Here is a 17,888-nt window from a genome sequence, read left to right as displayed (position 1 = left end):
ACTATACAAGTATAGGACACTAGTTTATTTGGTGTTAATCAATTTTGAAAAAGCAAAATTAAAAAAAGAAGATACGTTAAAAATGTAATTGTTGTAAGCCATTTTATTTATTATGAAGATTAATTGATAGACTAAGATTAAGAAAATGTTGGTTGAAAATATATTCATGGTTGTGTATTTCGGTAAAAGTACTTAAAATGACACCGTTCCTATTGACCTAGCGTGGCTGAATTATTTTCAAACGAGAGATGACTTAAGAAGAGGAAGTGCCTACGAGAACCCTACTACAGAGAGAATACATTTTGAGCTATTTTTTTTAATGGTTGAAGCAAGAGCCAGAACTTATTGCAATTCGACAACACGTGACTAGTTTACCTAAACAGTTCGCGTGGACAGTGTTTTTCCCGCGAAACGGAGGAATCAGCGACAAGCGAGGGATATGCGAAATATGAAGCTAACAAACTCGAAAAATTATACCACAAAAAGCCTGTGGAAAGGCTGGAAGTTTACATGGCAGTTATGTAAAACTCCATCGCCTTTTTCTCTGTTTCAGAGAAAAATAAACCTGTGAGGAATACAAGAACGCGCGAGGAGAAATCTTCATCGCGCGCGCGAATCTATAAATAGCTCAAGTTGGATTCTGTGCTCAGGGTAACAAGAATTCTCTCTCTTATGTCATGCTCTCTTGTCGATAACTATTACAAAGTCTACAGTAAAATAGATTATTTATAAAATCCTAAGAATAAATAAATAGATCTTGGTTTTGAGTGTAAATATAAAACCAGCGCTTGAAGCGTATTCTGTAAGAACATTGACGAATAGCTGCTGGGAAGTATTTTTCTTAGTTGTACAGATTCCAAGAATGATTCAATAAATATATTGTATACAATGTTCCTTTGGTTCAAATAAATCCCCGCTGAATTGGAGTAATCTCGTTACCAGTTCTTTTCATTGATCGGGGACGAGATGGACAGGGGAGATGACGTCACTATGATGCATATGCTTACAAACGAGGCTCGCGGTATGTTCCAGCCTCGCTCTGGTAATGAGTGCAACCAGCCTCGCTTTGGTAATGAGTGCAACCAGCCTCGCTCTGGTAATGAGTGCAACCAGCCTCGCTTTGGTAATAAGAACATCCAGCCTCACTTTAGTGCATCCAGCCATATTTGTTGTGTGTTAAAATTCAACATGTTGCTAAAGACATCTCTCCATAAAGTGCAAAATATTTTTCTTGTCTTTAACAAAGCATACTGTAAACTGTACAGACTTGTGTTTGAGTATTGGCTTAGAAGCGTTTTTTGCTGCCCCGTTTTTCTTCAGGGCAAGGAACATCATGGCTTTACTCTTTCTGTAAGTTCTTTCAGACCAAAACACCGTAAAACCATTCGAAAGGATTTCTTGGACTAGCATTGTATCCGGCTTATGGCTCTTCTGTTGAAAAAAAGAAAAACCGCAAAGATCAATACACAATTATTAACAGTGCGACTTTCAATTGAGTTTCGCAAAACCAAAACCTGAGTAATCACTCTAGCCAATCACAAAGGACACACAATCCATTAAACCAATCAAAACTCGAAGCAGATACATGTAGCCGGCATGAAGCGCGGGAAAACGTGCTCGTGCGAGTCACGATTGGTTTTGCCTTTACTTTTGATTGGCTGAGAGCTAAGAAAGTGGCGCGAGTTGTTTAAACCAATCACTAAACGAAGTAAAGCAAAACCAAAACAAACGCGAATTACTTTCGATACTCGAGTGGAAACCCCTCTTATATCTTAATGTTTGATAGTGAGTGGGAAAATATATTTAAAGGAGACATAAATATCAACTCCATTAAAAACTCGGGCTGGTTGTTTGTTTAAAGTTTGGTTTCTTGTCAGTTGTCAGGAAGATCGTTGTAGTCCCGAGACAAATGTTAACGAAACACACACAGCTAAATATTTACTACAAATGAGAAAAAATGCATCGCAAGTAGCTGAAAGGCAAATTAAAGTTCCAGCACAATAGACGCGCAATATTCGATGAATATATTCTTAAGTTTTGTTGGGCCACCTGGACTGCAGGAAGCGCAGAGCTAGACAGGGACGCGAGTGGATATGCGGTTTACTGTGCTACGCGGCACTTAAAAGACTGTTAGTTATATTATCCATCATTTTAAACCTTGAAAATTCTTATGCCAACTCAACATTAGGCTCGATTTCCAGCCGCTTTTTCGGGAAAATGAGCGCGCGGTCATCTCCCCGGGGAGGAACGAAGACCGGACCCGAGAATACGGCAGAAATCGAGCCTAAGTCAACATTCACTGATCACAAGCTACCATACTAACAAAACACTTTTAGAAAGAGCTAATTGAGTGGAATTACTTACCAATGTAGTATAAATTCTCCCAGCTTTGTTGATAGCAACATACAATCCAGACTGGACGTGTTTTATTCTTATTACACTCGTGCTACACGCCTGCAGCTCAAACAAACCTGAAATAGAATTTACACAGGATACGTTAGTTGCAATAAAGCAAGGCAAATTGTTTGAAAACATGACTTTAGGAATGGCTGTCCTATCCGGCTTAGCTTGAATAAAACCCTGACTGTGACCACCCCTAGTGCGCCAAAAAAATTCATTCCATGGGTGGAGTGAGTGGGGGGATAAGACAGGTCAGCACAGTTACTTTCCACTGATGAAGGGCTGAGCCCGAAACGTTTGGAACTTTGAAGTGTTTTAAAGGCACTTTCTACTCATTCAGTGAGAACTTTATTATACAGCACAGTCGTTTTTAGTAAGCTGGCGCCCGATTATAATTTCAGTGTTGAGAGGAAAAAGTTGCATAAACCGCGATATACGTAAGGGACGGACCATTATTTTTTTGGAGGGGGGGGGGGGGGGATGAAAAATATTGAAAAAATTGTTTGCAGGGCCTTGAAAGACAAAATAAATTGTTTGCAAACACGATATGTATAACAAAAAATAGTAAGAATTTCGAAAAAAAAATGTTTGCAGAGGTGCATAAACTAAAAAAAAAAAGTTTGCAGAGGAAACTTTTTCATCCCCCCCCCCCCCCCTCCAAGAAAATAAAGGTCCGTCCCTAAATCATTCAGTTTATCGCTGATAACGGTCTAAACGGTCAAAAACGATTCCGCCTACAAACCAGACGGCTGTAACATCGCTGATACAGGAAATGTATTAAAAATATTAAACATCAATATTCCTAATGGCTAACAGTATATTGCATAGAGTAATTAACGTTTTCAGACAAAAAAACTTGACTGAAGTGTTTCCATTTAGGAAGTAGACAAGAATGCCGCCCGTATGATGAAAATCTCAGCCCTAGCCCAGCCCAGCCCATTGATGCTATTTTTGGCTAGACTTTCAACTGAAAGGTTTAGGAACAGCATTAGTTTTGGTATAGGCCTAGACACAAATGTCCCGAAAAATGCTCTAAAAATCTATCCGGAAATTCCCAGTTTTTTCCCTAAAAATCCCTCAAAAATTTTCTAAATATCCCCAAAATTTGCCAAAAATCCCTAAATATCCCAAAATTTTCTGTCTTTCTCAAGTGACACTGGGCTCATCTTCAGTAGAAATAGCTTCACTTGGCTCCTCCGCTGGCTCCGCCATGCTTGAAACTTACTTCCCTTGGAAATCTTGGGGTGCATTAGGAATAGGAAACAACGCTGCACAATTGGATTGCAGTCTAGCAGTCACTTATTAGTAAACAATGGGACAAAAATATCATTTCATAGGAATTTTAAATAAAGCGGCAAAAAAAGAACAATTTTTTTTCTACAAATCATCTAAAAATCCCCCACAAATCCCATTTTTTCTAAAAATCCCCAAAATTTCTAAAAATCTCGTGATGCTCTAAAAATCCTAAAAAAATATCCGGCTTTTTGTGTCTAGGCCTATTTTGGTAGCAACCGTGGGCGATGGGCTAGCATCCATTCCAGGGGGTAGCAGCCATAATCTTTCAATTCTAGTGTGCATTGTGGGAAGCGCATTGTCCTTATGTCTAGCGCGCTGGACTCCGGATCGAGCACCCGTGCCCGGGGTCACTGCGATGTGCTCTTGGACAACTGTCGACTGTCATAGTGCCTCTCTCCACCCGGGTGTATAAATGGGTACCGGCGAATTTAATGCTGGGGGGTAACCCTGCGATGAACTAGCATCCCATTTAGGGGGGAGAAGAAATACTCCAACTCGTTATATGCTAATGAAACCGGGTAAGGTCCGGCGGTATGGGCCACTTGGCTCGAACGCAGACTTTACTTTTTACCTAGTGTGCATACTGATCATGAATGAAGAAACTGTCGTTAAGTAACTTTCATTTTCCTAGGGGTAGTAATAGTTAAGATAAAGGTTAAGTCTGCGTCGTGCAAATTGGCTCAAACCGCCGGACCTTATCTCCGTTTCTGTAGCATTAAGCGACTAGGAGTCACAAATGCTAGCCCCAGCATTGAATTCGCTGATACCCATTTATACATCTGGGTGAAGAGAAGCACTGACAGACAGTGACTGTGAAAATAAAGAGTCTCGCAGAACGCGACACAACGACTACAGCCAGGGCTCGAACCCGGACCGCTATCGAGTGCAACGCGCTAACAATTAGGCCACCGCGTCTTCCATAGGAGTAGTAATAGACAGCTACAATACAAATCGATGTATTACTTACATCTCCGAGTTTGTCGACAGTAAGAGCTATTCACTCCATGTAGCGTACCATTGGACAAAACCGCGAGATGGAATCCGACTTTACTCCACAGGAGTGCCAGTCGTCGATATGTTGGTGGTGCGTGCTGATCGCAGTCTCTTGATGTTACTTTGTATCGTCTCAGTACTTGATTGTTACCTCGCAGCTTTGGTCTGGGCTTAGCGCCGGACAATCTTGTCGTTATAATAAACGCTATCACACATAAAAGTATCTAGTGGAAAAAAAAAACCAAAATGATTATGATTAATATGTTCATGTCTTGAAACAGTAAGTTGCTTTTGCTCACATGGGCACAAAACGTGTTTTGGAGATGCTAACTCCCGCTCAATACATTACTACGTACTACCGTACCCCCTTAATACGAGCACTTTTTTTTACTCGAACAAAAAGCTCAGTCGACGTCTTGTTTGAAAACATCTTTAAGCTGACCAAAAAGGCTTTTACTGTGTAATGTGGCCAGCGATCCCGGTAAGATCGGGCAGTGCATTTGATGCCGGCCCCCAGCTTAAAACGCCTGATATAAGCCTTGTAAGTGACAAAATAAACTAAACAATTGCTTTCAGTTAAAATATAATGTGCGTCAGATGCTGTAAGTCAGTATTAAATTATCCTGTCAAAACATCATTTAAAATGGCATAACTAATATGTCTAATATCGCCACTTTGAACTACTCGGCGGTAAATAAAACGTTATAGCCTGTCAGTGATTGTATCAGCGGGGCTATACACTTACCACTATATTCGAACTATATCATGCTTCAAATTTCCATGCACCCACAACATCGTGACGTAATTACACTCAGGAAGTTTTTAAAAGTTGACGTCAGTTCGTTCATTTCATTGCAGGTCTTTTCGCTGGACTCTAACCAATCAGAAAGCAGTTTTATTTCAGTTGTTATTTGAACTGAAGAAAATGCATAGGTAGTATGATTCGTCAGTAATGCCTTTCTTAATTTTTTAGCCAACTGTTAGTCAAACAAAGACTTAAACAAGCAACAAATCAATAGTTCATTTTCCTACGCTGCGTACAAGCTATCTTAGCGTTTTTCTTAAGTTAATTTGACGTTCAAATATCGGCGACCTCAAATTTTCGTCATCAGTAGGGTTCCGTTATCGAACCGAAAGTGATCAATACAGCTACAGTTATATACGGATAACACGTGGCGATAATCTGAAGAACTTCTCAGAAACAACAAATAGCTCTTCAGAAGAATCTAGCATGTTGATTAACTGTTACTTTTCTATATTAATTGGTCAAACATTCTTTTCGTTTATGTAAATAATCAAATGAGACTTAAAGAAAATATTGTTAAGCTGTATTTTATGCAACATGATGTTGGTCTTCAAATGTTCCGTCTGAAAGAAAACTGCAACAAACAATATTTGTGGGAGTGTACAGATTTGTCTGCGTAAATCTATAATCAAAATTTGCGCTTGTTTCTTCAAATGTGCATCTCTTAGGGGACGAAAAAAAAGATGTTGTGAGCTCTTAGCTGTTTTTACACTTAGTGTAGGGGCTTGTGAGTTCTGAAGGGTGGGTCTTTAATCATTTTAACCATTGGAATTTCGAGGCAGTAAAACTCAATTAACAATGAAACACGCGCTGCTGTAACAATATTTAAGCATTGATTTACTGTGCAATACTAATAAACTTCCGTTTACTTTCGATGCACTTGATGAAAGCATAGTGTGCCTCGCACACTCGTAGCTATATTGAGGTTCGACAATTTAACCCCAAGACTGTTTTTTTAACAGTGAAGTATTATTCACAAATTGAACTGAAACTAAATTCATTTTATAGCAGTACAATCTATGAAATATCTAACCTAATTTAATAAAAGGTTGTTCACTAGTAACCTACCATTTTCCACTCCATTGGGTTCTTTGAGACCTGAACAAGCTTCAATTCTTGTCGCTGTTTAAGAGACGTTCTCTAAGCCTGTCCGGACAAACTGCCTTCGTTAAGTCGCCCCCGGTTTGATATATACCATTCCATTACCTCATACGGGTGTGTGACTTCACTTTTGTGTTTTCACTGCATGAAATAAAAGAAAACATTTAAAAAATTTCGGTTTTTTCGTATGCATACTTTCACGGCTTCCCCGGGGAAGTTAATTCTTAGCTCGTTTTTGCGGTGTCTTTAAAAGTTTTTAAGCTCAATAAAGAACTCACGAAATATTTTTATTTTGCCGCAAAGTGCAAAGCGATTCTTTCATTGTAGTTTAGTCTTGTCTGAAATAAAAGGCTTTTTGTTGTTCAACGCGAAATTACACGGTCTGTGAAGCACGTTAAAGCCATCAATCTTCACAATGTTTACATCGGCCGCCGTGTTTACAAACATCAAACAGTGCAGAGAATAACTTCAGCTTTGTTAATCGAAAGGAACCAATCTTTGAAAACTACATCAAAAAATCCATCAGTTAGATCAATATATGCAAAGCTTCGTTACATTGTAAAGCGAAAATAACCAAGTACGGCAGATAATTAATTACGACCATTATAAGTGTATTAACGTAGCGTCAATAGCCTGAATAAACACCTCAAATTTAACTCACTTCCTTTCTGAACATTCTTCGTACATTACAAAGTTGCAAGTCTTTATCCCAACGCTCCACTTACGAAAAGGAAACTTAGTTTTCTTAACATCCGTGCTCATAAAAAGATAAGCTGATCAAAGCATTCCATATTAGCCCGATTAGAAAACCCCGTCAACACCATGCAAAGGCCGGCAACCTTTGAGTGACCGCGTTTCGCGACTCACTTGTACATTTCCAGCAGTGAAGGGCTTTAGAGATGACGAAAAACGCGCCTTAACCGCGCCAATAAATGGCCACCGGAAGTTAACGATGACAATATAACTGCTTTTGCGGTAAACAAATTATTGGTTTTTCCATTGTTGATATTAGCGGATTAAACACGTCGCTCGCTGTGTGTGTGTTTTATCGCCGACTTGTTTTGATGTTGTACAATGGTAGCGGTCTTTAATGGAGGCTAACGCTTCGGTTATGGCCGGTCTTGCAAAGTGGTAATTTCGGGGTAAAGCTATTGTATAAAAGTCAATCTATTGTCGGTATTCCGTAAAAGCTCAAAAAGCGGAGTGTCTTTGAGCATTTTAATTACGGTAGTTCTTATGCTTAGTTGCCTCTTAAGCAATATCATCCGATCTTTAAGAATATAAAATCACTCTTGCAATGGGCTATAGCTACACGAGTGGTATTAATTCCAGGAATTGAAAATGCTCGTGAAAGAGACTATTTTAACTTCAGACAATTCTAATGAAGGCCGGGATTAATGCAATTATACTAAACGGCTTTTAGACACGAATACCGCTGCCGCTTAAAACCCCGCAAAATGACCTAAGGTCAGTAAATATGTATGTTATTTACCGTTAAACAACTCATTGTTTGCACAGGAAAGCAACTTTACAAAGTTGCGGGAAAATGTAAAGTTTGGCAAGTGTGAAGACAACATTAGTGGAATTATTTCGAATTATTAGTGATAACGTAAGTTGCTATTGAAGTAGTGAATGCCAGTCGGCTGGCAAAGGTGCAAAATGGAGTGAATTTTTTTGGCTGTTTTTCAACTCTTTTTTTCCTCCTAAGCCGGAAATTCTTTTTTTTTTTTCAAACTCAACCCTCATAAAAGATTTTTTGTAGTTCACAGTTAAACGATACCATATTCGTTTTACAATATCACGTTTGACTGTTTTTGCCTTCAACAACATAAGGACCTGCAGGGCCTGAACATTTTTTCTCTTCAATCAAGCACTACTACTTAAAAAAGATACTTGTGTAATGCTCTTGGCTTTGAGTAAGATCTGCTCGGCAATCAAACATAACGAGCAAATTATGCGAAAATCTTAAACCAATTAAAAAAAAAGGCCGAACTTTTGTCCGCTTGTGACAAGTTTAATGTTTCTTCCCGTTTAAGATTGCGTGACAGGCAAATATCAAACAAATCTCCGGGAAGACGCAACTACTCGGTCCTGTCTGAGGTTTTTAACAAATGTCTGCACGTATTCTGTGCCTACAAAATACTCATTGAGTATTATACTCATCAATTAGCCATGTTCGAAACGAGCAGGGGACTGGGTACAAATATTCAATATCGATTGAATTGAAAAATTGGGCCTTTTATCTGAAAGAACATCCAAAAATTAGTAACTTAGCCAAATTTGAGAGTTATTGGTTTAAATAGGATTCCAAGTCTAAGAAACAAATTTTTCTAATTAATTTTACGACCTCAAAAAAAAAAACCCATGAAGGTCACATATATCGAACATATCGGTTTGGAGTTCGATCCATTGCAGTATTAAATGACCAGTAATTTGAATATATGCCCGGAAATAAGTAAAGTAAGGTAAAATTCGATAGCACGTTCACTTTATTATAAATGTTGTACACGATCTTCACTTTAATTTCCAATAGCTCTTTATAAGTAAAAATTCATTAGCTGTACGAATCGATCTGCCACCAATAGAATCCAATCATCTTGGGTGGTCAGTTTAACAAACGAAAGCGATATATTTTCTTAGTCGTGTTATTTGATCAGGGTAATCTCCATATTAAATTGTTTTTGTTATCTTCAAAATAGAAACGATGTTCCAGATCTTTCATATCACTGCTCACTGCAGGAAGCACAGACCTTTTCGATTTGACCTTTTTGCCCAAGATCATGAAAACCTGGTTGTAAAATTGCTACATACTGAAACATGAGAAGCTAATAGGATAGTTTTGTTGGTTATGCTTTCTTGATGTATTTTATGGCAGAAAGAAAACTATCCAAATTAAGAGAGAAAAGACAGTTCATAAACAAGTTATAAACGATAAACCCGCTGTTTTTATATAAAATACACAAAAGAATATTTCTTTCAACTCGACACGAAATAAAATTTGCAAATTTCGTCATATAAGATGCACTAGAGTGTAGCGCTGTGCAATACCTAGACAAGAGACTGTTGTTCACTATTAAAACGAGCTATATTCAAATGTGCAATGCTTGAAGCAACACAAATGTTGCAGTTTCACTGTTAGGAGCTCGTGTAGAAAAACAACGACGAATAATAATGTAGACAATATAAGTTTTAGGGTTGAAATAATTAACTTTAACAAACATAGCCTTGATTCCTTTGAAATGACGGAAGTTCAAGATTGGTTTTGAAACAATGAACTGATAAGACTTTTTACAACGGAAATATTAAGATGATGGAAATTTCACACCATAAACAGTGGAACCTCGATTTATAACGAACCTCTCTATAGCGAAGTCCTTAATATAACGAAAGATATTCTTCGCCCCAGTAATAGTAAAACATATAAAAAAGAACCGATATAACGAACCTCGTTATAGCGAACATTTTTTGCCAGTCCCTTGGCTCTTCGTTATATTGAGGTTCCACTGTATAATGAATAAGGAATGTTATGAAGTATACCTAAACACAAGGCCACCTCTAACAGAGCCACGTAGAACCGAAACATATATCTAATGGGTTTATCTCTTAAAACAAGTGTTTATCAATTGTGCAATAATTTAAAGGTAATTAAGATTTTCTGTTGATAACGAACGTATGAGGAATTTTATCGAAAGGACCAGCTACAAAATGCAACCCAATTATAACAAATTGCTTCAAACCTCGCTCTGGGCGTAAGGACCAAACCTTGCTGAACCGGCCGTTTCATCAGTGCCTGCACAGTCGAACTTCTTCAGTTTAATACGGACACTCAAGGGACAAAGAAAAGTGTCCGTAATACATGGGTAGTGATTATATGAATTAAGTTTTAGTCTCTTTCGGACCAAGTAAACTGTCGTAATAAGGAGTTAAGATGTCCGTATTATAGAGATGTCCGTAAGGAGAAGTTCGACTGTAAATATATTAACTGTATCTTTGTCACGCATCTTTAACGAACGATCATAATTTTCGCAACTGAGTGAGTTCGTTAACCTGTATTTCTAGTTCTACACCAGTAGATTTGAAATCGTCCCATTGCAAAATACTAAAAATAGCGCATGCTGCAACACTCACGCGATATAAATGTTATTTTTTTTAACAAAGTATCTACCGTGAAATACCTTAAAAATACGGCTTTTAACATACCTCAGTTTCGACAGTTGCTAACATCAGCGCTCAATCAGCCATTAATGAGCAAGAAAAGGAATATCAAACTCTTCAATTTATTTTTAAAACCGAAAATGCGTAAATATGCCAAACACATGTTCATCTTCAATCAAGAGCTCATTACTCGGGGCTGACAAGTGATTTATTTCCCTCGCGCGCTCCCGTATCTCACGTTAAGTAACCACAAGCTGCACCTTATCCACTCATGAATCGGTCACTATAAAAAAATAAGTTGACAGCTTTGACAACGATCCAACATGAGCCGGTTTTCGAACTTATTTTCACATACTAGTACGTGACGCGGGTTTTAGAACGCGATCATTAGCTTTTACAACGAACGCGAGTTCAGTGTAATGAAATGGACATTATTGACACCTCGCGTGCATATGGATGTCATTTGAAATGACAATGCTATATATCATTTTCTCTTTGCAAGATAAAAACGGTGTCATTTTCATTACTTCACGATGTCTCCGTTAATCAAAGTTTCATTTGATCTGCTCCAGTTCCGGAACTTCAATTGGCTGGCTCAGGTAAGAGAAATACTTGAACAACTTTTCAAAGAATCAAAACTATGCCATTATATGTATAGAAAGCATAACATGTTTTTGATGAACTGGTAAACTTAATATCTTTAAAAATAAGTTTATTGATAACAGCCACTCTGATTGCCCGACTATCTCCTTGATTTCTGGGGCTGGGCTTTCGACCTTGTATAACGACTGAATTGATTAGAAACATGTTCTATATTAGTTAGCTTCATGTTAATAATGCGTTCAAAAATAGTTTTCTCGCTTGTTTTTTAGCTGAGTGCAAATTTTGAGAATTTATTCCAGTTGCCGCGGATTTATAAAATGAAAATTAGCTACGATCCAAAGAAGGCGTTTTGTTTGCCTTTTTCGCACGAATTTCCTTCAGGTAAAATTAACTGAAGATGCAACTGAGATGAGCTGGTTGAAAGGCTTATGTTTCAACAGAAGTGGTTGGTGGCACTCTTTTTTAAAATAATATAACTTACTTGAAAGCTTAACTATTTAAATTACACAGGTTTAAAAATAAAACCACTTCTATGGTTTAATTCACTTTTCGCTTGAAACTGCGCCAATTTTTTCAACACACAAAACAGCAGTTCTAAGACCGACAAGAGTTTTTGAACATGATACCTATTATGCAGCCACGAAAATGCTGTAGCCCTCGAAAAGCGTACGCGTACAAATTCTCTTAAACAGTCCGCCTTTTTTGGGAAAATATTATTATACATCAAGACGATTTTGCCATTTTGCAGTGGACCAGCACCTAAATAATCATGTGTTGACCAGTGCTGCCCGTTTCTTACCGCTTAGTTTCACCCTGCATGGGTGTTTTACAGGTCTCCCACAAAACCCGCATCGTTCAGGAGAATGCAGCAAGAGTTAAATTGCCTTGTAACTGATACGAGATACAGTGAGATCAAAGTATGGCAGTTAACAGGACTCACATGGCGAATCTCCCATGCGGAACTGGACTGGTACACTGATAAAATACGATAAAAGAAGTGTTGATTATTTGTTCGAATGCTATCGAATGGGGAATACATGTATTAATTTGCAAAAACATTATTTACACTATTTTAAAACCTGATCATACACAAGTTGTAATTGTTATTGTTCTGTTTGTATTTTTACCTACAGCTGATCGAAATTAATTGGGTGATTGCCAAATTGTTCCATGAACTGTTTATCAGTGCTGTTTTAAAATTATGCGTTTTCATCTGACTATATACACCCATACATTCATTTTTTGCTTGGTTAAGATATGTAGATTTCAGCCGATGTGCGCGGGATTGCTACACATATCTGAGGGAATTGTCGTGACGTTTTTGTGCAATTTACATCATTATCCACGCCATGGCATCACATAGCTTGTTTTTCTGATGATCTAAAACAATCTAAATGCACTTCATCATAACCCTAATGTATAAAGCAGCAATCCGTGAAGCTCTCGCTGCGAGCATAGCTGTTGTTCATCATTCAATGACTGTTTGTTCAGTCCATCCTGAGCCACTTACTTTGTTTAAGTGTTTCCCTCCTAGTTAGAAGTATATCACTTTAAAAGCCTTCTACCGCATGCACACCACTTTCAACAGAATAGTGTTTCACCATTATTTCGATAAATCTACCTTCACTAACCTTAAATCACATGTCTCCTTTGGATTCACACACAGTGTTCGTTAGTATTGGACAAATGCTGGGATTCCTTTGAAACTGAATGCTACACAAGGAGACCCTGAACTGTCAAATGTATAAAAAATGACCCTAATTCCTAGCGGTTGTCCCCTTTTCGGTGGCGAAGTGTTGAAAATAGGTTGATTGTCTAGCAGCTATAATGAGCCATTTGGTTTTGCCGTTGGCTTTCGAAAAACTGTCAGGGAAAACAAATTAAGCAATTTAAGGGTAGGGTAAGTTAAAGCAGCTCGAGAATTTCAGCTCCGTATGGAACACATTTTAAATCTGAAGCATTTTAATGATCAAAGCTTGAACATTTTTGTCTTTAGGTTTGTAGTAGTTAGGCAGCTCGGGTCGAGAACTCCGTGTGAAATGTCAGGGGCATGCTGTTAGCGAGAAAAGCAATCTACATCTCTCCCAGAAAAGCAACGAAATCTTTTGTTTAGGAAAAAACGTCCAACCGTGAGCTAAACTGAATTGTGAGGTGGCTAATTTGGATTTGTCAATCACAAGAAAAAAGAAAGTCAAGGCTAACAGTCTAGCAGTGGGTTCTGTGATCACCTTAATTGATGACTCGTGACGCGTCATATAAACCACTTTACTGAAGATGGTTATCACTAAGTTGCGTGCCCTCAAGACGTTCGAAGCTAAATCAGTTACAATTGCTTAATCGTTCTATCAGCTAAAACACATTCTTCCTTAAGCCCATCTAAAGCCTGCATAAAAGGTAAAATCGTTTTGTTCAATTTCCATTCGATTCCTTGTCATAATGTTTTGTTTTTCAGCTCAATCTTGATTTTGTGATTAGGTCTTCTGATGTCGCGTGAATGTTACAAGTTACCTTTGCTGTCTCGGCAAAGGAAGTGATATGCCCTGGTCATCAATTTTACTGTGGTTAACTAATTTTGTATGTAATACTTTTTTAATTAAATTAACGTCGTCAACTGTACTGGAGAAGCCAGTTGCAAAAAGGCGAATCAAGCTTACAGAAAGCGGGTATATCAATTCTTTATGGAGCCTCGTCGAAACTCCAATACAAGCTAACACATGCCAAAAGGTTCCACAATTTAGTACGTACAAACTTGGCGCGAAATTTACAGACAGATGTGTCAAAAAATGTAAGGCTTCTAGAAGAATACTAGTCCCTTTTATACTTGTCCACATTATTCTGGTTTGTTTTATCGACAACTCAGCTCGCGAAATGTTTTAATATGTCTCCACTTTAAACAGAAAGTCATCAAAACCCGACCGAATGCTGCAGTGTGATGATCAATTCACATTTGAACGACGTTACAAGTCTTTCTGACACATGATTATTAAGTTTACCATAACCTTGCTATATATTTTTCACCGAAATCTCATGAATGGTTTTAATTCGTGTAGGGAAGGTATGCTCTGGAAAATACATTCAAATTCCAAGTTCTTCATGTGTCAGAAACTCACTTAGGAGTAAATTAATCAATTAACTAATGGGTTCTTTGTTTGTTTTTCAGACATCGTGTGTGTCACGGATTGCGCTACTAACTCTTCATATGATCCCGGTTGACCGGGCTGGCCCAGTTACCGAGATCTCGGCTCACTCCTATTTTCTTGTAAAATTTTGGATGTGTTCATATGAGAAGGTGGGCCAGCCCGGTTACCGATATCTCGGTTTCTGCAACCGAGATCTCGACAACCGGGAAGAATATTTTCCCATATGAACGCTCCAGCCCGGTCGCCGGGACGCAACTTTTTTTGAGAAAATAGCTTCCCTTTCGTAATTGGGCAGTCCAAATGGTTTAATTTTGCCTTGTATCTATTTCCACTTCAGAAATATGCGAATTAGCTTTATTAATAAAGTTACATGGGTCAATAAAGCTACGATAGTCGCGAAAGATGCAACTTTATGTGTCGCCATTTTGCCTTCGTTTCTTGAATTTTATCCCCGTCAACCGGGCTAAAATTTTCCATATGAACAGAGGTCAAAATCCGTCCTGGTAACTGAGACAGCTCGTAAACCGGGCTCATGTGAAGAGGCCCTAACTATCCAGCTTTTTAGGTCTGCTTGATTTCAGTTTTCTTCTTTTGAAGCTATTCTCTTGTTTGTTACTCGGCAGTGAGTTAGTTGGTTTGAAAAACTTCACAAGACGAAATTAGAAGCCGCTTTGCTTTAGCAGTTTGGACTCAGTGTGCAAATTTTATTTTTGCAGACAGAGGGCTGACCCTGTGAACTTTTTGTCGCAGTTGTAATTGCTTAAACAACCAAACAAATGAGCTAAATAGACAAGCAAATAGTGAAAAATCCGGCGCGCTTATCAGGGGTCTGCCGGTTTTAGCACTGACTAGCGTGACTTCCGATGATAAAATCAGTAATTGAATGTGACACCCTTTTTCCGTAACAGCACAGCAAGCTATACCTAATGTCACGAGATATCCCTGTGAAACGTTAGTATTATATTTCAAATTTGACCTAAAATACTTTTAGACTCATTAGAATACCCAAGTTCAAGTTCATAATAAAAACATAATAACCATATTTTCACATACTTCTCTGACAATTTTCTGTGAAAGGTTTAACGTTTAGAAGTAGGCCAAATGTGTCGAAAATTGAAAATACAGATTGTACTCTTCCTCCAATGGTCTCCAATGCACTGAGTTCGCTCAGTTAAAACTGTTTGCATGTTCAGTTTTAATAATTACAGCTTGCGAAGATTTCAGAATGACAACTGCTAAAAAATTGTGATAGAAAAGTTCTATTTTACGCTGTGTTTATGGCCTTATTAAAATGGCGGGCAACAAACAAACAAACACGTTTTGAGTATTTAACTAGAACAAGACGACTCTAGAGAGCAAGCAACTTTTCTAAATTTTGGTGGCAACTTTTGATATTTGAGCAACTTTAGAGAAACTTTTGGGTATATTGTGAAGCAACTTTAGAGCAACTTTTGGGTATATTGTGAAGCAACTTTTCCTGAATTTACTAGCACAATCTATTCATGCCTAGGACAGATCCTTATTCGTTATGGCTGTGGCTGATCAAGAAGTTATAAATTCAATAAAGAAAAAGTTGAAAGGAACAAACTCAGGCTAAACTAATGAGGGTTTGCATTAGAGCGGGAATGTTGCTGTTTTAATCACTGAGCAGGTAACCAACTAACGTACTTCATCCTGGCAAAGCATAGCAAAGTATAAGGAAATACGACAAATAAGCCCAGATGTCATTTCAGCCGATCCGAGCGAGATCAAACCCACCTTTGAAAAATTGACAGTGAACACCTGAAACAGTGGACAGCGGTCCAAAAGTAATCGCCCGTCGTGGTAGAGAAATCGGTGGAGAAATATTTTGCGATCGAGAATTTTTGATCAGTTGAGACTTGAGAACACGTCGTTTTTTAATTAATCTGTCAAAGAATTAAATTAAATTAATTTAAAGCAAAAAAAGAACTCCTTATTAAATACAGGGGCACCCAGCAGACCGTTTCGGTGTAAATTCGGGTAATAGTATTTCGGTCCCTAAAGTTTGAAAGTTCAGCTAGCGTATCCGAAAAGATACACTTTACTTTGCGTTTATTAAAAGTAAGGCTTCAAATCGCACAAAAAGGACACGATGTCCCGACACCTATAGTAAAATTTTCTCGTTGGGTGCCCCTGAAAATACCAGAGAAACTCCTGCTCTGTGTACCAAGGTTACTCGCGCATTTTTAATTGGTTGAGAAATTAAAATATCTGAGAAACTTCTGCTCTGTTACTCGCGTCCGCCTTTAGACGAAATGACAAAATTACGACAGCGCGCGACATGCGGACATGACAAGCTTTGAAATTGAGATGGGAGACCAAGGGCCTGAAGAACAAATAAGAGGTCTGAAGTTTCGGCTTTGAATCGCGTCATTGCGTCAAAATCGAGTCTAGAGACCGCTGCTGATGACCAATTTAAACCGGCTTTGTCCGTTCTGAGAAATTTTTGCACAAAGTTCTCCTTCTTAATTATTACTTTAGTTCAGAAGTGTCAGGAAAAAAAACTTAAGGTAAATCGCCCTACTGTGGACGTTTTAGTTACGCTCATGATTTAAGGGGCTATGTCACGCAATTTAGGCAATTTTGGCACTGATCAACTAGTCATAGAATTAACTGAAATATCACAATAACGGTTTAAAACTATAGAAGAACTCAAAAGAAACACAGAAAGGTCAAAAAGGGGCATGGATGGGCAAAATTCGAGAAGATTAAAATGGATTGCGTTCGGGTAAACTTGAAAAACGTCGGTCCGACTTTTTTCAAGTTTATCTCAATTTGTATGAAAGTGTCATTTACAATGCTCGAAAATCATCCTTGTTTGTTATATGGCTATGATTTTGTCAATAAAAGACTTTTGCTCTGCGAATTTGAAGTTTAGAGCTCTTAATTTACGAAAATAAATAGCGTTACCTAAAATACCGTGACCTAGCCCGTTTAACTCTTAAACCAGTCGTATCTGAGCCGTAGTACTTGAGAACATACAGAGGCGTCTTGAGATTTAAATAAAAATAACAAATCAAGGCAGTTCCCATACCTTATAAATCTAACTGATACTCTACAAAGGATTCAGGGACTTCAATCTTTTGAAAATGCTGCACGTGCTTCGTCCTTTCGTCTTGATAGAGAGTGTAGTTTTAAAGAACTGACAGAGCCTAATATATAGTCAGAGAAAGTCTGGCTTGCCGGATATAAGAATTTTTCTGACCACCAGTGAGGGACATCAAGTGGTTCACCAGACAGGAAATTAAAGTTTTTTTATTTAAAACTCATCACTTCCTAACTACTTCTCGATACCTCTTCGTCACTTGGACTATTAAACCGAGTCAGCCCCTTCAAGCATACACTAGTACACCCAAGTATATTAAAGTATAATG

The 17,888-nt window shown here is 38.1% G+C and overlaps 1 protein-coding gene across 3 annotated transcripts; it reads right to left on the bottom strand.

Annotated features, from left to right (window-relative positions):
- Positions 1-137: 137 nt before the first annotated feature.
- LOC144629411 (putative fibroblast growth factor 1) lies at positions 138-17,633 on the bottom strand. 3 transcript variants are annotated; one of them, XM_078487607.1, is made up of 5 exons: positions 17,549-17,633; positions 6,563-6,736; positions 4,664-4,913; positions 2,365-2,471; positions 138-1,431 (listed from the first exon to the last, which is right to left on the bottom strand). In XM_078487607.1, exons 2-5 carry the CDS (start codon positions 6,575-6,577, stop codon positions 1,195-1,197), a joined length of 609 nt encoding a protein of 202 aa, XP_078343733.1. In that variant the 5' UTR covers positions 6,578-6,736; positions 17,549-17,633; the 3' UTR covers positions 138-1,194. The 3 variants fall into 3 exon arrangements, with proteins under 3 accessions (XP_078343733.1, XP_078343732.1, XP_078343731.1); XM_078487606.1 differs by lacking the exon at positions 17,549-17,633 and adding an exon at positions 12,985-13,054; XM_078487605.1 differs by lacking the exon at positions 17,549-17,633 and adding an exon at positions 7,257-7,585.
- Positions 17,634-17,888: the final 255 nt, after the last annotated feature.

This window comes from Oculina patagonica, chromosome 11 (genome assembly GCF_052425735.1).
Source record: "Oculina patagonica isolate OP01 chromosome 11, crgOcupat, whole genome shotgun sequence".
NCBI lineage: Eukaryota > Metazoa > Cnidaria > Anthozoa > Scleractinia > Oculinidae > Oculina > Oculina patagonica.
The sequence above is the reverse complement of the archived record's forward strand: the minus strand, read 5'-3'. Positions and strand labels throughout refer to the sequence as shown.

Excerpts from the sequence above, each read along its gene's own strand:
- LOC144629411 (XM_078487607.1), bottom strand. Across the intron at positions 2,472-4,663 it reads CTGTCGACAAACTCGGAGAT|GTTTGTTTGAGCTGCAGGCG; the intron begins GTAAGTAATACA and ends ATTCTATTTCAG. Across the intron at positions 1,432-2,364 it reads GGAGAATTTATACTACATTG|AAGAGCCATAAGCCGGATAC; the intron begins GTAAGTAATTCC and ends TTTTTTCAACAG.